Raw genomic sequence first — 27848 nt, 5'->3', positions numbered from 1 at the left:
TCCTGTCTAAAGTGCTAGAATGCATCAGGAAATGAATGTAGTTATGTTTCTAGTTTAAATTCATGGGGTATATAGTAGATAAAGAAACAGTTTATAGGTCGAGCATCCATACTCTGAAAATCCCAAATCCAACATGCTTCGAAACCACAGACATTTTGAATATAGTTATGATACCACAAACAGGAAACTCCACACTGTGAAGCTATGGTTAACGTTCTGTAAGAGTAGTTCTACAATATTACTTTCAGGCATAAACATAAAACATGTTTAGATGTGAATTCTGTCCCCAAAATAAATTTTCCAAAATGGAAGGAAAAACACCTTTAAGACATAAAACACTTTGCTCTCAAGTAATTTGTGTAAGCTGTGATTAATACCATGGGAAAGCAAGCAGAGAAATTTAGGGTGTAGAGTATTTTATAAGAAAATGACTTGTTTCTCTAAGAAACGTTTAAAATAGCCTGAAAAAAGAGAAAACTAGAGAGACAAGATACAACAACAGAATTTCATATGTGGACATTGTTAGATTGTGCTTTGAAAAACTAATGTTAGAAAGGCATTGTTGGCCTGGGTGTGGTGGTGTACTACTTTAATTCCATGCCAGCATTCAGGAAACAAAAGCAGGGCAATCACTATGGGTTTGAGGCTAACCTGATCTACATAGCCATTCTTGGCCAGCTAAGTCTACATAAAGAGACCCTGTCTCAAAGAAAAGAAAAGAAGAGAGGAAACATAAAGAGAGGAGGGGAGGGGAAAGGAAGAGAGGAAAAGAGAGGAGAGGTGAAAGAGGAGGGGAGGGGAGGGGAAGGGAGGGGAGGGGAGGGGAGGGGAGAGGAGAGGGGAGGGGAGGGGAGGGGAGGGGAGGGGAGGGGAGGAGAAAAGGCTGACTATAAGTATAGATAGACTGTCAGGCTTGCAACCCGGCCTTTTACCTCTGACCTGTTGGAGGATCTCACTGGCCCCCAGAGGGTTTGTTGAACTGCATTTGGCATTTACTTACTTAGGATATTCCATGCCACTGATTGATTTATAGTTTACCATATTTACATTTGAAGTATATTTACATTTGAAGATATACTTACTAGCTGTACTTTCTTTGTATCCTTATTTATTGAGAATTGTTCTTATAAAAGACTTTATTAATATTAATGATTATGCTAAGGAGGTAGGAATGATTGATTTTGCTCAACTAATAGTCTTTTACGTAACAAAAACACTTTTTTTTTTTTTTAGAGAAATCTTACGTGTAGAAATGAGATGAAAATGATACTACTTTATTCAGGTTTTTGAGATAGGCTCTTTGTAGCCTATACTGGCCTGGAACTCAGGATCAGTTTCTTCTACTTCCTGAGGACTGGGATTATGAGAATGCACCATAATGCTGCAGGTTGAACTCAGTGCCTAAATTTTCTACCTTAGTCGTTGAGCATGTTTTTATACTTTGTGTATGTGCGTGCATGTGCACATATGACATAGCGAGTATGTGGAGGTCAGAGCGGGTCAGAAGGCATTTTCAGGAGTTGGTTCTCTCCTTCTACCATGTGGATTATGGAGACTAAACTCTGGTTGACAGGCTTTGTGGCAAACACCTTTTCCTGTTGAGCCATCTTGGCACCACCTTTAAAATTGGGATGTGGCTTTGTGCCTTAGACTGGCCTCAATCTCACCAAACTCCTGCTTCATTCCTCTGAATAGTCAGATTATTGGTATGGGGTACCATACCTGGCTTCTGTGAGAGTTCATTTTGAGTCTGCAGGAGAGTCAGTCGATCTGACAGTAATGTTTATGTTAGTAGTGTCCATAGAACTTTTAATTACTACTTTAAAAGCTCTTATATTTTGTTTTGTGATAATAGACGTGGTCATATATCCTGGAGTGGCATCACGCTTGGACTATTCCTGCCTCAGCCTCTTGAGTGCTGGAATGAAAAGTGGGATGAAAACTCAAAACTGTTCAATGAGCACTTCCATCCTCGCCCCCTCTCTCTCTCCATTTTCCCCTCTTCCTCCCTTCTTCCCTTCTTTCCTTTTGAGACAGGGTCTCCTGTAGCCTTGATTGCTGTGTAGCTAAAGATGACTTTGAACTTCTGATTCTCCTCCTTATATTTCCTAATGCTTTGATTACAGGGTGTATTACCATACCCAGGAAGATGATCTTGAATATATTCTGAAAGAGAGTTTAAGAAAAATAAATGTATTTTTTCCATGTTTCTTTCTCGTAAAGATTTATTTTAAAATAGTATAAATCCCATGTGAAGACAGACTCAGTTGGTTTCTAAAGCCCTTTCAAAATAGTGCACACCAATTAGTCAATCAGTTGTCTGTAGTAGTCTTAGTGTTCTGTTGCTGTGCAGAGACGCTATGACCATGGCAACTCTATTATAAAGGAAAACATTTAATTGGGGGTGGCTTTCAGGTTCGGTGGTTTAGGCCATCATTGTCATGGTGAGAAGCATGACAGCATGTAGGCAGACATGGTTCTGGAGATGGGGCTGAGAGTCCTGCATCTGAACAGGTGGCAGAGAGAGACACTGGGCCTGCTTGACCTTCTGAAACCTCAAAGGCCTAGTGATATACCTACTCCAAAAGGCCATACCTCCTAATCTTTTTAAATAATGCCACTCCCTGTGAGCCTATGGGGGCCAGTTTCTTTCAGACCACCACACTTAGGTGATTACAGCCACTGTTGTCAATCCTCAGATGATTTTATACACACTTTTTTTCCCAGTCTGGTTTAGACTTTCTTTTCCAATATAGTTTGACTGTATTTTACATTGATCATAAAGACAGCTGGAAAAACTAGACCAAAAATTCTAGAATATAGGTGTCTTGTATTTGTGTGTCTTTTCTTTCTGAGTTGTGTGTTTGAAACTCAAAATCTTGAAAAATTTTAATGACAAAGTTTAGACAATAGAGAGTTAAACTAATAAAACAGTGTATTAGTTTTGAATTTCTGCCTAGTGCTCTGTTAGATTCTAAGTAACCTAGATTGACAAACTATTAAATTATAAGGAATATTTTGAGTTTTTAAAAATGTATGAATATGTAGTGTACTTAAATAACTGAAATGTTTTAAAGACAAGTTTAATTTTAAACTTGTGTGGCATTTGAAGTGATTCAGTTTAACACAAAGCTACTTTTCTCTTCTAGGTGTCCACTGCACCCATGGCTTCAACCGTACTGGCTTCCTTATATGTGCCTTTTTGGTGGAAAAAATGGATTGGAGGTATATAGTGTTACTGTAGTGGACGGAGATGCGCGTAACAACTGATGATGCTTACGGATCCTATAGATGCTTACGGATCCTATAGATGCTTACGGATCCTATAGATGCTTATGGATCCTATAGATGCTTACGGATCCTATAGATGATGCATTTACTTTTCCCTGTTCTTCATGTATTTTGGAATCATCAGAGATTGGATCTTCCAATGTTTGGATTTGTATTCAGCTTTAGAAACATCTGTTGTTTTCCTTTAAAATTTGTCTTCTCTAGCTGTTAAGAACTAGGGAAAGCTTTACTGCTCTATGAAGGGAGCATTTTAGGATGGCATTAGTCTATTTAAACAAGTCTTGTCTTTACTGATCATGTGATTTGTGAATTGTATTTTCAGATTTTGAAGGATTAGATCCCCAATTGAAATTGCACTGAGAGTAGGACACAGATAAGGGAATTTTCTTATTCCTACTCCAGGTCCATTGTTTATGTTTCTAAAACCTTTTACACATTGGGTCCTTTTTTGCAATGCAGTCAGGCAAATGCACATCTGATACTCAGTGGCTGTCTCCTTTGTGAACTTCTCAGCTTTGGCCTTTCAGAGTACTGTGCACAATAGCATCAGATTCCTATGCCAGACTCCACCAGTGGTTAGTGCTCTTGCAAGATGTGTACTCTTGGTGCCAAGTCTGTTGGTGGTTTCTGATAAACCATTGTGTTTGTTCATTTGCTGTTCACATTTTCTTGACCCAAGTTTTCTTTTAGAGACCTTGACCTTCAATGTTTTATTAAAATTCCTTTCATTGGCTATCCATGTCTATCATAAGCACTCATGTCAATGTGCTTTAGACATTATAGTACACCATATATAATAGAATGTACCATGTGTTAGAATGTAACCATGTATTATAGTGGACCATATATTATAGTGGGCCATGTAGTATAGTGGATGATATATGTGTACCATATGTTACAGTGTACCATGGGTATGTATTTTTAGAATCAGTTTATCATTGATTGAAAGCTTTGCAGGTGAAGAAAGACTTTGATTTGTCTGTTTTATAAGCCAGTTATACTTTTTATGGTACCTTGAGTATGAGTTAATAATTGTTAAGTCTACGTAAGTGGACACTATTGAGAAAATGATTGTTTTCTGTAGCATTGAAGCAGCAGTTGCTACGTTTGCCCAAGCCAGACCACCAGGAATTTATAAGGGTGATTATTTGAAGGAACTTTTTCGTCGCTATGGAGATATAGAAGAAGCACCACCACCACCTGTATTGCCAGATTGGTGTTTTGAAGATGAGGATGAGGAAGATGAGGATGAAGATGGAAAAAAGGACTCAGAACCAGGGTCAAGTGCATCCTTTGGTAAAAGGAGAAAAGAACGGTTAAAACTGGTAATTTCATAAATACAATAATATTCTTTTAAAATTATTTTAAATTTTATTTATTTATTTATTTATTTAGTGGGTGTGCATGCTTGAATGCCTTGGTGTGGGAATGGCACAGCATGCTTGTGGAGGTCAGAGGACAACTTGTGGGAGTCAGTTATCTTTTCTTACTATGTATGTTTGGATCCTGGGGGTCAAACTCAGGTTGTCAAGCAAACTGCTAGTGCCTTTATCTGCTGAGTCACCATGGTGGCTCCCAAATACCATACTGCTCTATATATTTGTTTAAACTAATTGTGGATTTTGGCTCTGTATTAGGGTTTCCATTGCTGTGAAGAGACACTTTGACCAAGGCAACTCTGTATAAAGGACAACATTTAATTGGGGCTGGCTTTCAGGTTCTGAAGTTCAGTCCATTATCATCATGGCAGGAGGCACAGCAACCAGTGTCCAGGCAAGCATGGCACTGGAGGAGCTGAGAGTTCTACATCTTCAGCCAAAGGAAGCCAGGAGCAGACTAGACTGTCTTCCAGGCAGCTAGGAGGAAGATCTCAGAGCCCACCCCCACAGTGACACACTTCCTCCAACAAGGCCACACCTAGTCTAACAAGGCCACACCTCCTAATAGTGCTACTTTCTGGGCCAAGCATATTCGATAAACTACCACAGTCTATATTTCTGTTATTTCTCTGCCTCTCCACCCCCATTTCTTTCTCTCTCTCTCTCTCTCTCTCTCTCTCTCTCTCTCTGTATACATGTATTGAAGAACATAATAATGGCCTCTGATTTTACGAAATTAATTTTGATTCTACCTAAGTAACTCTTGACATCATGAGGCAGGTGTGGCGAGATCTCACTATGAAACTCAGGCTAGTCTCAAATTCCTAATCCTCCTGTCAAAGCCTTCTGAGTGCTGAGATAGGTTATAAGTTATATAGGTTATGTCCCACTATTTCTCGCTTTTAAACTTTAGCTAGAAATCGGACTTTAAAAACATTTGTCTTACAAAATTATTTATTCATTCTTTGAGTGGAGGGGCTTTGTATATCATGGGATTCAAAGGACAACTTGTGTAACTAATTCCTCCCAACCATCATGTGGGTCCTGGAAGCAAACTCAGGTTTTCAGGCTTGGAAATAAGTGTGTTTATCTGATTACCCACCCTGCAGCCCAACAATCTTAAAAAGGCTGGAGTTATGAAGTTTCATTCTGGTTTTGTTTCTTATGTAAATCAAAGAACTCTTAGATGTTATATTGAGATTAGCTTATAAATTACTAAATACATTTAGTGTTAATAATAAGCTTGGCATGTTACTTAGTAATCCGTGAGAATATTTTTACAAAATAGTCACACAGTTAATGTAACTATTCCCTGCCATAGGTGGTGTTTCCTTTGTATACATACACTTTAGAAGACTTCCACTTCTCTAGTTATCTTTTCTTACTCTTCTAGCAATAAAAGTCTAATGAAATATTAGGAGTTGGGTTGTGGCTTCAACTAAGTTGGTCTAATACTTGCCAAACATGCATGAAAATTGGGATCATTCTCTAGCATTGGTTTGGATTTGGTCTGTCTTCTTAGTGCTTTGATTATAGTTGTGTTTCATGATGTCTGGCTTTTCAAATACACTTTTAAAAAGCAACATTAATTTGAGCATATATGACTAATAATCTTTTTTTTTTTTTTTTTTTTTTTTTTTTTTTTTTTTTTTTTTTCGAGATAGGGTTTCTCTGTGTAGCCCTGGCTGTCCTGGAACTCACTCTGTAGCCTAGGCTGGCCTCGAACTCAGAAATCCACCTGCCTCTGCCTTCCAAGTGCTGGAATTAAATAAAGGCTTGTGCCACCACTGCCTGGCATCATTTGATTTTTTAAAAAAATTAAAAGTTACTGATTTGCACAATGAGATAATGAGATACATTTGAAAGGTTTATTTCTATATCTTTGCCAGTAGAAAGAACCTTTAAAGTTCCACCAAGGGACTGATAGAGTGCTTGATTAGCATTTCTAATACCCTTGGCTGTGTTTCTTCTTAAAGCAGATTTGGGGTTTAGTTAAATATAACAGACACATGATTATTGATAAAGAAGCCAGAAACATACAGTGGAAAAAAGAAAGCATCTTCAACAAATGGTGCTGGTCTATCTGGATGTTGGCATGTAGAAGAATGCAGCTAGATCCATATCTATCACCCTGTACAAAATTCAAGTCTAAGTGGATCGAAGACCTCAACATAAAACCCGATATACTAGATCTATCTCTCGTAATATTTTTCTTCTTCCCAAGTGCCTTGCTTGCCAAGTCTTGTCCAGAAGGTTGAACTTTGCAAATTGTAGACGAGATTTTCTTATTCTTTATTAGAGTTGTTATGTAGATACTGATGTTTTATTGATACTAATGGCAGCCCTCTGATGTACCTGAACCTAATTTATTATACATTTAGACTAATGTTCTAGTTTTTAAAAGTATAAAAACCCAAGCCTAGAAGATTTTATAGACTTTCCTAGAGTACACCCTTTGTTTCCTTTAGCTTGAGACTGGATCTTATTATGTAGCCTAAAATAGCCTTAGAATTAGACTCCCCTTTGCCTGAGCCCTCTCTGAAACTGGTGGTCTGTACATGTCACCAGTACAGCAGGTGGAACAGACAGTTTTTGTTCAATATGAATTTTCTTAGGTTTATGAAAATAAATTGATTTATTTCTTCTTTGTAAATATGTTTGTCCTCTCTCTATGTGTGTGTATATATTTATACACATATATTTATTGTAATTTTCTTCTCTTTTCTTTAAAGGGAGCAATTTTCTTGGAGGGCATAACTGTTAAAGGTGTAACTCAAGTAACAACTCAACCAAAGTTAGGAGAGGTACAGCAGAAATGTCATCAGTTCTGTGGCTGGGAAGGGTAAGAAATATTTTCAAGTTTTTAATAAAGTTTATTCTTTATGTAACACTTAAAGCTAATACAGACATTAATTGGGTGGTTTTGCTTCTTAAAGTTAGTGTCAACATTGAGTACTTAAGAGGATTTAGGTTTTCCAAGGAAATGTGTAAAAGTCAGGCTGAATCAGGGTCATATGACTAAAATCTTCCTCAAGAATGCAGCATGGCTGCTGCCACCAGTGTTTTTCTTTGATCCCTTTGTGTCTGCTGCTGCTGACTCATGTTGGGCTGATGTCACCAGTGGGGAAGAACAGAGGGGACTCCCAGTGTCGGCTTGTGCTTCCCCTGTGTAGGAGTGAGCTGAGCACTCCCCTCGCCCCGTGATTTAGTATGCGTGGTCTACATGGCGAAGCAGCTGTGTTTCAGAGTCTTAGACTCAGAGAAAAGCTTGAACTTAGCTTAATTACCTTAATAATACTAGACCTTAAGACACCCCAGCCCCTTCCAGCTCTCCTACTGCTGGGATTAAAGCACATGCTTCCAGGCTTGCCTTTTACATGGGTGCTGGGAACCCCACTGCTTCATTTTTACAATAAGAAGCATTTTAGCCACTGAGATTCCTCTCTAGTCCTATATAATAAGCATTCTTAAATTAGCCCAATATTTATATTACAGCATTGGGCAATTTAGTTTATTGTAAACTTATTTTAAAATGTCAAGAAATTGATAAACTTTTTCCCCCTGAGACTATGTAGCTCTGGCTGTCTTGAAACTCACTCTGTAGACTAGGCTGGTCTTGAATTCATAAATCCACCTGCCTTTGCCTTTGCCTTCCTGAGTGTTGGGACTAAGGCATGCACCATTACTCCTGGCTGAGAATGGTAATCTTTTGTTAGAACTTTTGTGAGCTGATGCTATTCTATTTGAAATTACTCTCATATAGGAAGAACATTGTGATCAACATGTGAGATATTTGAGAGTGGTTTAACACAAGATTGCATTATATGGGTTGTAGCCATGACAGAGTAATGTTCTTTCTTTAAGGTCTGGGTTCCCTGGTGCACAGCCTGTCTCCATGGACAAACAAAATATTAGACTTTTAGAGCAGAAGCCATATAAAGTAAGCTGGAAAGCAGATGGTACTCGGTAAGTTCCACTACTGAAAAACAATCACAGAAATAACTAATGCTTGAAGAATATTACATTGTCAGGGAAAGTGTGTTCCTTAGGACATGAGTTTCTGACTTAAACAGCAAAATAAATGTGTTTCAGAAATTATATAGCTTTCATTTTATTGGTATTCTAAGCTGTATAAACACTTTTAGTTCATTCTGCTGAATATTTGTCTTTAGATTCTGGTAGTTTTATACAAATCTAAATGAATTTTAATAGTTTTTTGAGATAGAATTACTTTGTAGCCTAGGCTAGCCTCAAACACCCTGTGAACCTACAGCAGTCCTATTGCAGGGATTAAGGTATGAGCCATTGTACCTGTTTATACTGAATGTTTAGAAAGAACATTCAATCCTCTTACCTGTCTCCTGTAAGTTTTGGGATTATATGCATACACCACCATGCCCATATTTGGCATCACTTTTTATTATCTTGATTTTATAATTTAGTTGCCAGTTATATCTTCCCTTATTCCATTGTTCTTACATAAACAAATATATTTTAGTAAAACTTAATTTAGGGATCAGGGATGTAGTATCTGCTTAGCATGGGGTAAGGCCCTCAGTTCAGTTTTTAGCATTGAATAAAACTGGGAATAGTGACTGTAATCCCAACATTTGGGAGATGGTAGCTAGAGCACCAGAAGTTCAAGGTAGGTTATCCTCAACTATATAACAAGTTTGAGACTCTTGTGGGGTACAGGAGATCTTGCTATAACACAGTCAACAAATTAACTTTATTCATAAGGCAGTAAGCTACCTTTTTCTTTTGGGTCATGGGAGGAGGGCTTTAATCCCAGCACAAGTGTGTGTGTGTGTGTGTGTGTGTGTGTGTGTGTGTGTGTGGTGGTGGTGGTGGTGGTGGTGGTGGTTGTGGTGGTTGTGGTGGTTGTGGTGGTGGTGTGGGGCAGGCAGAGGCAGGCGGATCTCTATGAATTTGAGACCAACCTGATCTACAGAGTAAGTTTCAGTGCGTTCAAGACTACACAGAGAAACCCTGTCTTGAAAAACAAACAAACAAACAAACAAACAAAACAAAACATAAATCAAGAAAAAAAAAAAAAAACCCACCCAAACCAATACCAACCAACCAACTCAAAACCCAACTAAAAAACACCACCAAAACCACCATCACCAAAAAATACCAAAACCCTGATTGCTGCCAAGATGTTTATTCTTGAGGTATTGAGAATATTAACCAGTTCTATGTTTGTTCTAGCCATATTGATTTTTTTTTTTAATGCCTGTCTTTTGTATCTATTACTTAGATAACAAATTTGGTAAAATGTGTCTTGCTAGAGGTGCTTGTTCATTTCTGGGGTTGTGCAGGAGTGCCTGTTTCATTTCATCACTTCACTAGCCATTTGAGGAAGTAGCCAATTTGACAATTGGAAAATGAGCTTTTCCTAAAAACAAAGCCAAATTTCACTGATATAAATACTCATAAAACTAAAAGAATATAAGATTTATCATCACTTTTGTTTATACTTTTAAAATAGCATGGTTACACAGCACTCATTATATATTTTAGTTGTAGGAACAGTTAAGACAGGTAACAGTTACTGACTCCTTACTTGGTATTAGGCGTTTTTCTAAGCATTTATGCAGAACATCTTCTTTAATTCTTAAAACTTTTTAACAGCTACTGTTATCATCCTGTCTGTAACTTAGGAGAGTGAAACAGAAAGGGAGGCAGCTTTTCCGAGGCCATAGTACAATAAGCATTTAATTCTGTGTCTAAGAAATGTGGTAAGTTTTCTTTTTTTGGAAGAAGTAAAGGAAACCATATGTGGTGGCTCATGTTTGTAATCCTTAATATTACTTCCTTTTCATTAAACATTTTTCGAGTCAATAGAGATGTACAGTTGTTTCTTTTTTGATTTTTGTATTTAGAAAATCTAAATAATACTGGGAAGCTTGTAGTGGATGAATGTTATAGTCTGTTTTAGCCCTTCTTCTCTCCATCAGGTCTACTCCATAAATCAACTTCTTTTAGCCATTTTTATGTTTTAGTACTTGAATGCTGTCCCAAGTCTCTGAATTATATTTTATGCTTCTACTTTGAGCTGTGAGTGAGTTGCTGTAAATATAGTTCACCAGCGTTTCTATATCCCCTTTCCTTTTAGTATTCCATTGTAGTTATTTCCCTGTTAGTCTTCCTGTTCATGTTTTATTAACCCTAAACGACGCTTATTGAGTGGAGCTAGTGTTAGAACCTAGGGCATCTCAGGCAAGCAAGCTATTTCTGAGCTACATCTCCAGTTCAAACTTAAATTCTAATTGTTTGTCTCCCTATTTCTCTATCATCCATCCATCCATCCATCCATCCATCCATCCATCCATCCATCCATCCATCCATCATGTGTGTTTGTGTGTGTGTGAGTGTGTGTTTGCAGATGGGCCAGGTGTGGGCCTCAGAGCATGTATAGAGTTCAGGGGGCAACTTGTCTGGCTTGGTTCTCTAATTCCATCATGTGGGTTCCTGGGATTAACTCAGGTGTTTAGGCTTGGTGGTAAGTGGCTTTACCTGCTGAGCCATCTCACTGGCTTCAAGTCCTAACTTTTAATATTTTCAGCTGTTACTATTTATAGACATTTTAGTAAACATAGTTTTTTTCTAATTATTTTATGAATATATGTGTGTGTGTGTGTACCACCTGTGTACAGGAGCCATCAGAGGTCAGAAGAGTTACTATATCTGGAGTTACAAAGAGTAACTCTTAATGTGTGGGTGCTGGGAATCAAACCTGGGTCCTCCACAAGAGCAGTGAGTATTCTCAACTGCTGAGCCATCTCTGTAGCTTCATATTTTAAAAACATTAAATAAATTAAAAAATTTGTGTGTGTGTGCGCGTGCATGCCACATATGTGCAGGTGCTATAGAGGCCAGAAGAGTTCATCAGAATCCTGGAGCTGGAGTTATAAGTGATTATAGGGGCTGGTGATCTAATTCATATTCTTTGGAAGAGGAGCAGGTGCTTGTCACTGCTCTATCTCTATAGCCCCTAAAAACTAAAAACAAGTCTGTGGTTTAATTAATTAATTAATGCTCATTATTATTATTGAGAGAGAGAGAGGCAAGGTGTTAACATTGCCTAGGCAGCCTGGAGCTAGCTGTGCAGCAGAGGCTGACATTGAAGCAGTGATTCTCTTGTACTTGTACAGTGATTCTCCCAAGTACTGGCAGGCATATATCACCATACCTAGCATTGTGGTTGAAATTAAATGGTGAAAATAAGTTTTTTCTCCCTACTGGAAATATTTTTAGATTAGTGGAATGGATCTTTTAAAAAAAACTATTTAGTTTTTAAATTTTTTTCATGTGGATTGGTGTTTGCCTATATGTATGTCTATGTGAGGGTGTCAGATCCAATTCAAAGAATTTTATAGGCAGCCTGTCTTAGTACAGTGTATCTCTGGCTTTCAGCCTAGCTTTTTAACATAGCTACTGCTGATAATTTTGCTAGCAGGTAAGCTTTCTTGGACCAGTTTTAATAATATTTTGGAATTTAGGAAACTTAATTTAAAAAATACGCTTATGTGATAGAGAATTAGATTTTGTTGTTTCATGAATTTTATAAAATAGCATTTAAGCTTTATGTGTGTTAGCTTTACCTGATAAAAAGTAAACTCTTGGGGGTATAAGGTATAAACTATAATTAGAACAAAATAATTACTTCTTAAATTTCAAAATTAAAGTATCTATATATTGAGAATTCTTTGCTATCTGGCCTTCGTAGTTGCCCTTTGAATATATTATATATGATTTTTTTTCTTCTTTAGTGTTATAGGCACTTGTTTTTAGCTGTTAGAATGATCCATGCAGAATGTCTACTGGTACTTTTCTGTCAGTATGAACAAAGTAGCACTCAGTTTTTAAAAAGAGATTATTTATCTGTGCATCTCTGTATAAGCATATCTTTGTGTATGCTGATGCTCTCGGACACCAGCAGAGCAGAGGTACAGGTAGCTGTAAGCTGCAGGATGTGAGTGCTGGTGGCTGAACTCAGGTCCCCTGGAAGAGCAGCAAGAGACCACTGAGCTTCTCTCCAGCCTCAAAGCAGTTGATTTATAGTAGGTTACCCATTAAACATCTTTCATTAATGTTAAAGAGAAATGAAAATGGAGGTGATAGCGTAGCTCTGCCCCATGGCCAAGTGCTTATAACCTTGTCAACCAAGTAAGAGTAATTTCAGTTTTTCTAAAATGCTATCTCTGTGCATAAAAGAGACATAAAACAAGCTTTAGTCTTTGTCAGCATGATTCAGTGAGATCAAACCAGAGTTATAGACAGATTAGCTATGCAGACCTGCTTGCCTGGAAAGAATCTTCATGAGTAGCTGCTAGCACAAGCGTGGTGAACGATGTCATCCTTTGTGTGTTGTCTCTTTTTGTTTTTTTTCGACACAGGGTTTCTCTGTGTAGCCCTGGCTGTCCTGGAACTCACTCTGTAGACCAGGCTGGCCTCAAACTCAGAAATCCACCTGCCTCTGCCTCCCAAGTGCTGGGATTAAAGGCGTGTGCCACTACTGCCCGGCTTGTGTGTTGTCTCTTGTTGTCACTGTCAGCCCAGCGACCTCTTTGTGTAACAGGAAAGTTGTACAAGTTTTCATTCATCTGGTTTTATTTCATTTTATTTTTGACATTAGCTAATGGAGGAAATTAAAATTCATTTAAAAAAATGTCCTGAGGAGCTGGAAAGATGATAGATAGCTTAGTAGTTAAGAACGTTATTGCACTTGTTGAGGAACCAGGTTTGATTCCCAGGTTCATACAAAGTCTGAACTCTAGTTCCAGAGAATCTAGTCATCCTCTTCTGGCCTTTGAGGGCATGGGCCGTCATGTGCTGTACTGACATACATGCAGACAAAACACCCATGCACCTCAATAAATAAATGAAAAGCTGAAAGATGGGCTGAATGAAGATGGGCTGAATGTCAACATTATGCTAGTCTATTTTTTTTCTGTGTGCATAAACTAAAACCATGTATTTTCCTTTTCTCACTTTTAGGCTTAAAAGATTTTGATAAAGGGTCTCATGTAGCCCAGGCTGGCCTTGGGCTGTTTGTACCTCCTCCCAAGTGCTGGAATTGCAGATGTGTGCCACCACACACAGCACTTGGACATGTTCTTAGTCATGTTTCTTAGAAATACCATAGGTCTATGATTAGCTCATTTCTATTGTTTTTTCCTTTTGCAAAGTAATAGGGAAGTTTATTTAAATCAAAGCAGTGGAAAAGATCAGAATTCTGCAAGAGAGCAGTAGGCTACCCATGTGGATACTCAAAGGCTTGGCTTCTGAATTTATAACAAATAACACAGGATATTTGTCATAAAATGTTTATAGTATAGTATGTTAGAGGCAATATCTTAAGTTTGTTATAGATTAGGTATTTTTAATAAAATATTTCTTGAAAAAAAATTGAGTAAAAATTACAAGACTATGGAGATGCTCCAAGAAATGTTAATTATCTGATAAGTTTTAGAATATTGTTCTTTGGACAGCCCATTCTGAGCTACTGAGTACAATATTGTGATATGTGATCAAATATTTAGATGTATAGTAGCAATATTTGAGAGGAAATTGAGTTTGTGTGTATTTAAGGAGGAGGAGGAGGAGGAGATGATGATGATGATAGACACGTTTCATGCCCTTGAACAGGTCACAATTAACTGATATTTATTTATCTATTTATTTATTTATTTATTTATTTAATTGGATATTTTCTTTATTTACATTTCAAATCTTATTCCCTTTCCTGGATGTCTACCCCACCCTTGGAAGCCCCCTCCCCTCCCCCCCAAAATATAGAATAGCATAATGTTGACATTCAGCCCATCTTCTTTCAGCCCATCCTCTCCCCCTCCCCTTGCTTCTATGAGGGTGTTCCCCTACCCACCCATTGACTCCCGCCTCCGCGCCCTGGCATTCCCCTACAGTGGGGCATTGGACCTTCACAGGACCAAGGACCTCTCCTCTCATTGATACCCAACAAGGCCATCCTCTGCTACATATGCAGCTGGAGCCCTGGGTCCCTCCATGTATACTCTTTGGTTGGTGGTTTAGTCCTTGGGAGCTTTGGAGGGTCTGCTTTTTTTTTTTTTTTTTTTTTTTTTTAAAGAGAAAACAGCACAAAATGAAGTATAATTGTTTTGAAGGGCCTGTTATATACTCTCATAATGCAGGACTTTTAGGAAAAGGGTTAGTGAAGTATGCTAATGGCAGCAACAGTAAGAAGGAAGCCGGGATTGGCCTGTCAGGTGGTTGATATACATGTGAGTTGTAGTTCTTAGACAATCAGATGCTTAGGCTGTAGAGAGGAAATGGTTACAGAAGTTACTACATCGTCCCTTCATTCTTTGGGAGTATGACAAAGTGTAGTGGTTGCTGAGCTACAAGTCTCCTGGATTTGACTTCTGTGTCAGCTCCAGCAAATTATAGATAGTAGGTTATTTCAATCTTGTGGGGTGTGGGCTTTTGAGACCTTTTTAAAAGAACTTTTTCTTTAGGATGATTTTTTTTCTCTTTTTCTGTGAGCACACGTGTGTGTGTGTGTGTGTGTGTGTGTGTGTGTGTGTGTGAGAGTGTGAGAGAGAGAGAGAGAGAGACAGAGAGAGAGACAGAGAGAGAGAGACAGAGAGAGAGAGAGAGAGAGAGAGAGAGAGAGAGAGAGAGAATGAGCAGAGTATCTGCAGGCACCTGTACACTTCCATGTAAGTGCCTCTGAAGGCCAGAAGAGGGCACCAGGTGTCTTGGAGCAGAAGTCATTCCTCCACCTTTAGGAGGACATTTCCATGGAGATACAGAAGGCAGAGTGTACACCTTTTGAGGGACAATAGTTATGTCAGTGCTGTATTATCTTTGGTGACAGGAGGAGAAAAGAAAATGATACCCCAGAGAGCTACACCCAGAAACTTCTTTCTAAGATCTCTTTCAGGAGGAGGCAAGGCGAAATCTTATGGTCATGTATTTTACAGTTATTCTGCCAATTCTTTAATTCCTTACTTTCTTTTATCTATTAAGGAGTCTTTTTCGGTATTTGATAAAAATTTTGACATGACTACAGTAGTAGTTAGTTGTGTATTCAATAATGAGTTTCAAATGTTGTTTATTATGTACATGATGCAAACATTAAAAAGTGGAACTTACTTGTTATCATGGTTATTCTATTATTATTATTTAGTATTGTTATTATTATTTACTCCTATCTATCTTTTTATTCTCAGGATCAAAATAAGAACTTTTCTATGGCTATGAAGAGAGGAAAAATTTATTGAATGTAACTTGGGTAGATTCTTCAGTGGTACTTCATTTTTTTCCCCTTATTTTGTTAGAGGAATTAAAAATTTCAGCTGAGTTTCTTATAAGTTGCAAATTTTCACTGTGTAAATCTGGGTTGGGGCCTAACCTACATTCTGTGATGTGATACTAACAGGTTTCTTTCTGTGTAAGGCTGGTGTACAGATGGGACCACACTTCTAGGTAGCAATAGTGGACCTCACTTTCTTAAGTTAACAGATAGGAGAGCAAAGCTGGAGACATAAAGTAGCTTGTTCAGGTCCTTTATTAATGTTTATTGAGTAAATAAACTTTAATTTTTCTTGCCTGTTTTAAAAATTAATTTATTTACATTTTTATTTATTTTTGTGGTTTGTATGTGTGTGAGTGTCCATGTGTATGATCTCTAGTGCACACACACAAGTGGAAGTCAAGAGGAGTCAGTTGTCTGTTTCTACAATGTAGAGTCCCAGGGATGAAATTAAGAAGTCAGGCTTGATGACAGGTGCCTATACCGTTCAGCACTTGACTTGCTTTTGTTAATTTTGGGAGGCAGGGGAGCGAGGCTTCATGCATCTCAGGGTAGTCTTGGATTTGTGTAGTCAAGGATGCCCTTGAATTTCCAGGAATCCTTCTTCCACCTCCAGGTGCTTAGATTACAGACAAGCCTCTCCATATTCTCGTTTGTTTGAGTCCTTGTACTTTTGAATTTAGCTGTCAACTTAGAAGAGATTAAAATATCTACATTAAAAGATATTTTTAAAGTAGAGTTCCTTGTTATAGTAATATATAAGGTGTGTGTGTGTGTGTGTGTGTGTGTGTGTGTGTGTGTAAAGTGAAGAGCATATGGCCTCTGTTTTTATGAAATTAGTTTTGGCTCTACGTGAAACACATTAAATAACTCCTGATATCATGAGCCAGGAAGTAGAGATGAAGACCTCGAGACAGTGTTTTTTCTGCAATTTGAAGGTACCTAAGGCCCCCACTGAGTTTTACTTCTTGTAGTTTCATAACCTCCCAGTACAGGTAATCTAGGGAATGGGTTTTAAAGTTGGACTTTGCAGGAAATTTCCATTCCGTACCTGACACCAGTGCTTGTTGTGTCTTAGGTGTGTGCTGGGATAGTGAGTATTTTCTTACACAGTGCCAACTGTTCTGCACTTTTTATATGTCACTTCTAAAATTATGACAAAATACAAGTAACGGAACACTTAACAGTACAACTACCCTCTCTCTTTTATTTCTCTTTGAATACAGGGTCCTTTATTTGTTCAGCTGGCGTGGAACTTGGATCCTCCTGCCTTAGCTTCCCAAGTGCTGGGATCACATGTGTGTCACCATGCCTATCTTATTTTGCCACATGTGAGAGTGCAGTGAAATTAAGTCAGGCAGTCATCAGCAACGTCTCTATGTAGAATTCTTTCATCTTATGAAACTGAAACTCTGTAGCCATGAAACAATAATTCCTCATTCCTTTCTTCTTGTCACTGGTAACCCCATTCTGTGTGTATGATTTTAACTACTCAAGATTCCTTCTATGAAGCCATGCAGTGTTTGTGACTGGCTTATTATATTGCTCTTAGGAATCATCCTTATTATATGTGAGCATTTTCTTTTGAAGACTGAATAATATTCCATGTTATATATGTACCACATTTTGGCTATTTATCACTCAGAGAATACATGATGAGTTTCTTCTGTGTCTTGGCTGTTGTGAGTAATGCCACTGAAAACATGGACATGCTAACTCCTTTAACTTTTATGAACACCTTAGTAGGAGAAGACTTTTGGTGACTGGGAATGATCAGGGAAACTGTATAAAAATACAGCAGTTTTCTCTTTTTTTGGTTCATATATATGTGTGTGTTTTCATGTGTATGTGGATATAGTTGAATGGATGGGTGTCTTAGGGTTTTATCGATATGAAGAGACACCAGAATGTAAACTGTCTTCAGCTGGTAAAGTCACACCCCTACCAGATCACGAGACAAATCATAGTCAACTGCTGCGGACATCTGAAGTAGCCCCATATCCCACATCTGGACAAAAACATATTCTCACAGCATTTTTGTGTTTTTAAAGAAAAAAATCTTATTACACCTATGGGGATCATTTTTATTCAAACCACCACAGTGAGTATGGGTTTCTGTATGTGAATTTACATATCAAGGTCGGAGATCAACCTTGTTGTGTTCTTAGGAACGCTGTGCACATCCTCTCAAACAAAATCTTTCATTGGCCTTGAGCTTAAAAATCAGGTTAGACTGGCTGGCCAGTGAGCCCTAGAATCTTCCTGTTTCTGCCTTCCTAGCCTTTTCTTTTCTTTCTTTCTTTTTTTTTTTTTTTTTTAACATGGGTTCTGGGGATTTAACTTTGGTCCATGCTTACAAGGTGGGCATTTAACCAATTGAACCTTTTTCTTAACTCCTCAAAAACAAAATTTTTTTTAAAGATTTAATTTGAGACAGGGTCTTAACTATATATCTATGACTGGCCCAGAATTCCCTGTGTAGGCCAGGCTGTAATTGAACTTGTAGATACCTGCCTGTCTCTGCATCACGAGTCCTGGCGTTAAAGGAGTATACTGCTATAGCTGGTGATTCTATTTTGAATTGTATGGATGGATGAAGAGGGTCTCTGCAGACACCATGGCCAACAGTATTGATCCAGGGAGACAAGAAGGAGAGCTTGTTTAGTAGCTGATATTGGCTCAGACTTGGAGAGTCTTGACACTAGGTAGTTTATTTTAGGCATACTTAAGAGCATGACCCAATTTTGGAAAAAAGTTTCCTGGTGATTATTAACTCCATCCCACGTGTAAAATAAAGCTTAAGGTATGACTATATTGAGACTCTCTTATAAAGTACAAGTGACATTTTCTGAAGTTGGTAATATTTAAACCCTCCCACCCCCCAGCATGGGCCATCTATCCCTGTGGCGGTGTGACTCTGCTTAGCTCAGGCTCCCATGTTCCATGGCCAGAAGCCAAGCGTACCACAACTAGACCAGATAGACGCCAGTGTGGTGTTTGGCTCTGCCAATCTAGCACTGTCTACAATGCTTGGCTGAGCCCAGACCATCCCGACAACCATGTGGTACCCAGTAGAAATGAGACTCTTAATGCTTAAATATTATCCAATATTTATATGTTTGGAAATGCTCAATTAACAAGAGGCCCACACAATTAGAGTTGTTACCCAATACCTAACTTTAAATATAAATTGTTACCCAGGACTGTTCTTGATGCATTCATAGTTCTCCATCTGCTACATCTCTCCTCTCTCCTCCTCTTCCTTCTCCTGGCTCCTCCCACATTAGCTCCTCCCCAATCACTGTGCTTATTGCAAATAATGTAACAGTAGCTGGAAATCATCCTGCTACAATTTTCCATAAAGATAGTTCCTATAGATTAACTGAGGAAACAGGCTCAAGATAAACAAGTTTAAGATAAAGATTTGGGAGGAAGATAAGACCATAGATTGGCTGAGATAAACCAGGGTCTAGGGGAGCCCATGTGGGATATGGGATAGCACAGAGGTCATCCCTCTATTAACCATGTTTGCTCCTGGAAAACAGGCTATACATTTCTCACTTTGAAGTGACAGCCTAGTGTGCTTAACATTCCTGATTTTCTTAGTGCTTCTCTGTGAGCACAAAGACCTGCATGCTTCCTACATATGGGTATGTGCAAGTATAGGTAGAAGCAGAGGCCAGATGTGTCCCATATCTGAAGTGGAGTTATAGGCTATTGTGAGTTGCATGATGTGGGTTCTTGGAACTGAACCCAGGGCCTATGCAATATCAGAAGGTCTTCTAAGGAATGAACTATATTTTTAGTTTTCAGATGATTTAAAATCAAATGGCTTAGAATGGATTTTATCTTTCTCTTATTCTGCACTTGGTTGTTGGTATTACCTGGCATTTATTAATGAGGTAGGATGGAGGAGTCTAGATTCTGATACTGGATCCTGTCCTTAGGCAAGCTCTCTGTTATTGGTGGTTTTGTGTGTGTTTGTGCTTTGTAGAAGTCTAATTTTTTTTCTTGTTGAAGGAATTTCTTGAAATAGAAGCTTCTATACTTTTGAAAATGATCAGTGCTTTTGATAGCACACTCGTGACATTTGAGAATGTTTGGAGATTTAGCTGTTTATTGTTAGCATCTTGAGTTCTTTACTTTCTAGTTGTAAATTAATTAAAATTGAAACAAAAGTTACTCTTTTGTCTAATGACTATGCCACAGACAAAGTTTACCAAGATATAGTAGGGTATTTGTAGTATAAACAATATATAAAGTAAAAATGATTTGTTTACCTGGAAGAATCAAAGTCCTGGCAAATTGTGTAACTGTTGCTGGCCTTTTAGTATACAATTCATTCTAAGAGAAGAGATTGGTTAGAAATTGATATTTCTATTATTAAGGAGGTAATGGACTTCACAGCTTAAAATGAAATAATACATGTTGTCTGTATAATCTTGGTGTGCATACATGTCATCCTGTAATAGAATGAGGCTATGGCCTGAAGTGAATTTAAGACCCCAATACCTTAATCACATCTGTTTCATGACTAAAAATGTGATTTGAGGATTCAAGAAAAGCTCATCCTTGTAAAGTGTTCAGCTTTATCTGTAGACTCAATACACCAGCATTAAAATACCTATAGTATTAGAGTATTTTAATAATGTTCAATGAAACTTGACTAGTTAACTGTTGTCTTTACCAGTGTTAATAGCAGTAATAAAAAAAATGCTTAGGCTGGAGAGGTGAGAGACATCTCATTTGCACAAACATGAAGACTTGAGTTTGGACCCCAGCTCCCAGGTAAAAAGCCGGGTATGGTTGAAAGTACCTGTAACTGCAGCTCATGGAGTGAGTGAGGGCCAGAGACAGGAGGGCTGCTGTCTGGCTGCTAGCCTAGATCCAGGTTCAAGAGAGTAAGATGGAGTGATAGAACAAGACACTCATCTCTCTTCTGGAACATGGAGGGGGGTTGGGAAGTAGAGCAGGGACTAGACTGTGGTATTAGTGTAATATTTATGTTGTGAAAACAAAGACCTTAATGTGAAGTTTTGAAGTTTTAGGAGTTTAAATGATGGGTTTCTCTTCCAATAGTGATCCTTTAAGGTGTTGAAATGTTTTATGAGCCAGGTAAACTCAGTAGTAGGTTTGATTTTAAACTAATCTGTTGGATTATGTTTTTATATTCTTGTTTCTTGTGTTGTGGAAATGTCTGAAACAAGATTTTGAATTATCTTGGTTTCTTTTTCTGTGGTTCCTTTATTTTAAATAGTATTTTATAGAATTTTAGCATAAGTAGTGATTTGATTTCCAAATTAGCCAATGAATTCTACTTAATTTCTGAGGTGGCTAAATTACCTAGTTTGTATATCTGCCACAGAGATAATGAAACTTACTGTAATTGCACTGTTAATTAAACAGTATAATTGCAGCATTATAAGTTTATAAAAACTATATTGGATAGTTTAGAAACTCTAGGGCAGTGTGGTTTTAGGAGGCAAGGAGATAGCCATCCCCTGTGGAGGCTATAGGACCTGTGTTGTCCACAGGGGATAAACTTAGTATGTGGGATTTTGTGTGATGTGATACATTGCTAGCTTTGTTCATGGATGGATCTAAGTGAAGGGGATGGAGAGGAAGGACTTTTAAAAATATATAAATTATGCTTAAAGTTTTAGTTTCTGTTAAAAGTTGTGAAGAATCTAAAAAATGTTTGGGTTAAAGAGGACATGGTATAGTTTTGCAAAAGAAGTGATCTGGGAGTCACAGAGGCCATTGTGTGTCCATCCTATGGGGAAGGAAGGAAGTGCAAGCTGACAAGTCAGTTGTGTTTGTATTATTTTAGAACAAAGTATGAGAAGTGTGTTGGTGAGTAATGGGTAGGCCTGACTAGCTTTTCTTAGGTCAGGAAAGCTTCTAAATTGTCCTTTGTAAAGTGACTCTAAGCTCTGCATTGTCTTTTAAGATATTTGTAAATTTCTTGATTAGTCGTGAGTAGAAGAGTAGCAGAGGTTAGGTAATGGAGTCTTATGAGGGAAGCGATCCACAGGGAAGGTTAGCTCAGCCTTATGCATGTGTCTCTGTCAAAGGATGAGATGTAGGTGTCTTGCCTCTTGGTACAAGATTATTCTATATAAATAGCTAGTATTATGCAACTCTTGGTATCAAGGGTATGCCAGGGACAGAACACTGCTGTTATATCATAGATACATTTAATTTCCACTCAGCTGAAGAGTGGGGTGAAAAACTACAAGACCACAAAACTAGTATGGAGGCATACCTAGAAGCATTCTTGATGGTGGAAATCAGTTTTGACGAATGTGTCTAAAGGAGTGTCTTGGAAGCCTCTTGTGAGAACTGATCTTAAGAAGTTCTTTTGACAACTTTATCACCAGTTTTGTTCTCCCCCCTCAGAAGTTCTAGCTCCTGGGTAGGGATAATGGAATGCCACTCTCTTCAGCTCTTAGGACTTGTAATTTTGTTTGATGTAGATATATTGCTAACTTTGGTTCATGGATAGGAACTCAGTAAAGGGGATGAGGAGGAAGGAATTTAAACAATATAAGAAATGTGCTTAAAGTTTCAGTTTGGGGGCTGGAGAGATGACTCAGAGATTAAAAACACTAGCTGCTCTTCCAGAGGTCCTGAGTTCAATCCCCAGCAACCGCATGGTGGCTCACAACTGTCTATAATGAGATCTGGTACCCTCTTCTGGCCTGCAGGCATACATGGAGGCAGAATGCTGTATATATAATGAATGAATGAATGAATGAATGAATGAATCTTTTAAAAAGTTTGTTTTAACAGTTGGAAAGCATCTAAACTATTTGGGTTAAGGAGGACACGGTATAGTTTTACAAAAGAGGTGGTCAGAGATGGAGTTTCCATATTAATGGATATTTTTATGTTTGAAACAGTAGGATAATATACTTTTCTGTGAATATGTGGTATTAGTCTGTTCTGTGATGGATACTTGAGTTTTCATCATTATAGTAGTGTGATGCGCTTCCTTGTATCTAATCTTAAGCATTTATTGAGTGTCCTGTGTGTGTTTAAGTGGACCTGGTCTGTAAAGACAAATAAAGAGATCTCTGCTTTCAAAGTCTAAGATAAAATTTTGAAATGTAAATTTGTCATTAGAATTGTGAATTGGTGATATGATAATCCATTATTTTCTGTTTAAAGGAGCGGTAGGAAGGTGAATGAAGACTCTACCGTGCTATTGCTCACAACTTTGTTTGTCATCCTTTTCTCTATGTACTTCCTAGACTTTACTGATGAAACTTTTTGTGGATTTTACTCACTGTATAATCTCAATGATGAGAAAGATAAAACTGGATTGTTTCTAGGTCAGCTGGAAAGTTGCATTTACAGCAAAACATTCTATGATTATGGCATTTCTATAATCTATAATCACTGTGTATGTACCTTTATAGAAGGAACACTACAAGTCTAGATGTGTGGTCCCAAATATGGACTGGGGAGGCTTTGTAGTGCTGTGCAGTTTGGGAGTCTTGAGTCTGAGGCCAGCCTGAGCTACATAGCAAAATCTGTGAAAACAAACAAACACACACACACACACACAAACCAAATGAATAGACATGAGACATAAAACAGATGATTCAGTGAAATTTTGTGTCTTAATGAATACATGGACATGAGTAATTCCTAATATTAAATTTGCAATTAAGAGAATTTTCTAAAGAGATATTATATTATACTAGTGGTTTATGGTTGTTGATAGTAGATCTCTAGTTAGGTACTGAGCCAATACCTAGTAATGTGTGAGTAATGTCTCTTTCAAAAATAATGTGGCTTACTTTCATGGTCTTACGAGTGATGTGAAAATACTTTTTCTATAGTCTTTAACCTTTGTTTCCAAATATGAGACAGCTCAATATTTATTTTGGTGCTGTGGTCTGAATTTAGGGTCTTGCATATGCTAGTAAAGTGCTCCACCACTGATGTGTGTTCTCAGCCCTGCTCATTTCTTTCTGTAAGTATCACATAGAAGGATGTATCATTTGGAATGAGTAGAATTGAGGCCAAAAGTTATACTTCAGCATGTTGTTTCAAAACCCAAGTATTAGTATAGTTAGAGGAATTCATGAATGCTAATTACTAAATAACTTTTTGTTATCTCTCTAGATAGAGCTGTTTTTCACATGATCAATTATTTGTAGTAAATTCTATCCTTTGAAGCCTATAGCTACAATGTACTCATATACATAAAATAAATAAATCTTTTTAAAAAAAGAAACTTCAAAGCCCCACCCTCAGTGACACATCTCCAACAAGGCCACACCATCTCATTCTTGCCTAACAGTCCCACCAACTGGGGATCCAGTATTCAAACAGCTGTGGGGGTCCATTCTCAGTCAAGTCACCACAGGTACTGTAGATCAAAGTCGGTATTCCTCCTTGCTCCTCAGCAAGGACTTTACTGACTTGAGTTGTTTCCTCAGCTCCCCACCATTTGTCTTTTATTTATTTATTTATTTATTTATTTATTTATTTATTAAGACAGATAAGTTTCACTGCCTGCTGGGGTTTGTCCTTATAACAGGATCTTAATATGTAGCCCAGGGTATCCTTGAACTTTCTCTGTAGACCAGGTTGTCCCTGAACTCAGCAATCCGCTTCCTGCTGGGACTAAAGGCATACACCTCCATTGCATGTGAACACCATGAGATCCTGCCTTAAAAACAAAACAAATAACCCCAAATACTTATTAACTTGCAGATACCATACGTGAACCTTGATCTGGAGAACGACTACTTTGTGCATAAATTTCCGTATATTGGGAATAATGACCAATGAAAATTCTCATAGCTATGTTCAAAATACTTTAGTTTTGTACTTATGAATAAGAATTCTGATATACTGATATTTTACTTTACCATAATGTTGATTGAAAGAGAAGTATTTGTGTAGTTGGTATGATAAAAACAGCACTGAATAGTTTAAGCTTAAGTCAGTTTAATAGTTTAAGTTTAAGTCAGTGTTTTTTTCACCTTTCTTGTGGAAAGTGTTATGTCTAATTTGTAAAATACACACATATGTATTACACACACATATGTATTATAATACATATCACATTTGGAAATACTTTGATATAGAATCTAATCAAAATTACAAAAACATTTTTTCTTAACATATGTCATATTGTGTTCATAATAATCAAGTTTCCTATTTACATGTTTCCTAAAAAGAAAGTTGTAATGTTTTAATTTGTTTGATTGAGAGAGGGACTGTAGTAATCATTCCATGAAAATGTTGTCAATCAAGAGAAAACAAGTCAGCTCTTGTAATAATCCTGTTCTGATACCACATGTTAATACTACCTTTTTTTTTTTTTTACAGTTACATGATGTTGATTGATGGCACAAATGAAGTTTTTATGATTGACAGAGATAATTCTGTTTTTCATGTTTCAAATCTGGAATTTCCATTTCGTAAAGATCTCCGCATGCATTTATCAAATACCCTTTTGGATGGGGTAAGTAATTTATGTATATGTGTGTTTTTTAAAAAAATTAAATAGTGCACTCATTATTAGCGTTACCTGTACTTACGTTGAATTAATTCCTCTCTACCGGGGGATCTAGCTGAGAATGGTAGTGCATGCCTATAGTACAGCATAGAGTGGCTGTAGCAGAAGGTTTCCAGTAAGTTCAAGGCCATCCCGGGATAGCATGATGAAATCTTGTCTCAGAAACAAAACAAACATACTCCAAATATTTATCCTTGAGTCCAAACAGAACTTTTTATATATTTTTTTTAGTAGATAAAATTGTTCATGATAGGGGAAATGAGTTAAAAAATCATAAGGGAACAAAATTAAATCTTTGTTTTTATTATTAAAAAGTAGTTATTTTTAATAATTATGAAGTGGCTTTTTAATTTCATCACTGAAAATAGCTTTCCCCTATTTATATGTAACAAAAAAAGGCTCTTTTAAATAAAAATTAATGTAGAATACTACAAAAAGTCTAGTAAAAGCTGAGCACAGTGGAATATGCTTTTAATCTCAACACTGGAGAAGCCGTAACAGGAATATAGCAAGTTCAAGGCCAGCTTAGGTTTTCTATTAAGTTCCAGGCTAGTCTGGCTTCATAGTAAGACTGTCTTTAAAAAAATAAAGCCAAATAATAAAAAACTAATAAAAAAATAACTGAAACTCCTAATATTGGAATAACGTGTGTCTCTATTTGATGGCTGTCACTGTGGACTTTGCTCAGTGCAGGGTGATTAGTGTTGAAAAATCCAGCACATTTGTCAATAACATCTACTTTGAGAACTAAATTTTCTTTTCTTTTTCTTTTTTCTGATATAGATTCTTATATAGACTGTCTAGTAGTCTAGGCTGATCTTGAGTTCAAGAACTCTCTGCTCCTGTTTCTTAAGTGGTAGTATCATGCATCTGTACCACCACAATTGGCTCCTGACTGTAGATTCTTAAACAGTTTGTTAGAAGTGTTGGGGAAGCTAGGAGCCTATCGTAGTCTCAGTATTTGAATAATCACAGAACCTTTAGGTTGGCTGAAAAAGTGCTCTGGTCAAGTATGTCCACCTGTAGATCATTCCTGATCTACATTCTCTTCAGTTGCATAAAGAACTGAAAGCGGTACATATGTTAGAATACTTACTCATTATGTAAATAACAACAAAGAATATGAACCTTTCCAGCTAGGTATTATGTAGCAATCCCAGAACTCAGCAGGTTGAGGCAGGAGAATGTTAAGTTCAAGACCAGCCTGGACTACATTGTGAATCTATCCCCAGAATATCAGAGCCGGGATTGTTGTTGAGATTGCTCAGTGGATAAAGGCTCTTGCTGCCAAGTTTGATGACTTGAGTTCTATCCTAGAGAGAGCCACCTGGTTAGAGGGAACTGACCCCTGCAGTTTGTCTTCCCCACATATAAGTGAATGTAATTAAACACACACACACACACACACACACACACACACACACACACACACACACTGCCCCCCCCCACATAATTAAACAAAATATAGTAACACAAAACAAACATCTCTTGAATTGTAGTCTCCAAAAGTCACTTATATATAAGTGATGAAATGATTTTCATTAGACAAATGGAAAAATAATGATGCAATTTCTTTGGCTAGTACTTTTTTTGGTGGCAGTTTTTTTTAAAAAATATTTTTCTAAGCATAACTTAAATGTACATCCTATGTATTCAAAATTACACAGTTTTATGCTAAAAACTTGTTTGTTATAGTACATTTTTAAAAATGTGTGTGTAGGTACATACATTCCATGCATGGCTTGTGAATGGAAGTCAGAGGACATCTTGGAGTTGGTTATCTCCTTCCATGTGGAGACTGAATTCAGGTTGTCCAGTTTTATTTTCTCACTTACTGAGGACTTCATTGCGTTCAGAAATAGTATGTATAGCAACTCCCGGTGCCTCTCTGGCCCCATCAGCTATCCCCTGAGGGGCCTTACACAGTTCACTCAGTTTTCTCCTCTGTGCCGAGGTGGGCAAGGCTTGTAAGGTGATCCTGTCGGGCACTTAGGCCTTGTTTATGTGAGTAGTTCTGAGGCCTAACATCTCCTTCGGGAGTTGCTGTTTTGTTTCTAAGAGCTCCTGTTCAGCTCTTCTCTACAGTTTCCTTTTTGGCATTCATCTCTTCCTGTTGGCTTACGAGGTCTTTTGTCTTACTGGTGCATACTTTATGTTACATGTGTTCAAATATATTTTTCTTTTTTTGTTTTTTCATCTACTATATAAAGTTTAAATATGTAGGTCAAATATAAACATCTTGGTGCTCACTCTTTGGCTGTGTGACATTTTAAAAGACTATTCACCTCAGGATGATCATAATACCTATATTTCTTTTAGTGTTTTATTTACAAATTTG

At 37.5% G+C, this 27848-nt stretch overlaps 1 protein-coding gene across 5 annotated transcripts in view; it reads left to right on the top strand.

The window, feature by feature from the left end:
* Positions 1-27848, top strand: part of Rngtt (RNA guanylyltransferase and 5'-phosphatase) — a 193806-nt gene that overhangs the window by 12617 nt on the left and 153341 nt on the right. For all 5 annotated transcript variants that reach the window (XM_076924001.1, XM_076924005.1, XM_076924002.1 and 2 more), the window contains exons 5-9: positions 3150-3225; positions 4376-4616; positions 7403-7512; positions 8535-8636; positions 25321-25456. In XM_076924001.1, the coding sequence (XP_076780116.1) occupies positions 3150-3225; positions 4376-4616; positions 7403-7512; positions 8535-8636; positions 25321-25456 (665 nt within the window). The remainder of the gene's footprint in view (positions 1-3149; positions 3226-4375; positions 4617-7402; positions 7513-8534; positions 8637-25320; positions 25457-27848) is intronic.

Source organism: Arvicanthis niloticus, chromosome 25, assembly GCF_011762505.2.
Source record: "Arvicanthis niloticus isolate mArvNil1 chromosome 25, mArvNil1.pat.X, whole genome shotgun sequence".
Classification (NCBI taxonomy): domain Eukaryota; kingdom Metazoa; phylum Chordata; class Mammalia; order Rodentia; family Muridae; genus Arvicanthis; species Arvicanthis niloticus.
Note: the sequence above shows the minus strand (reverse complement) of the source record. Positions and strands in the feature narration are given on the sequence as shown.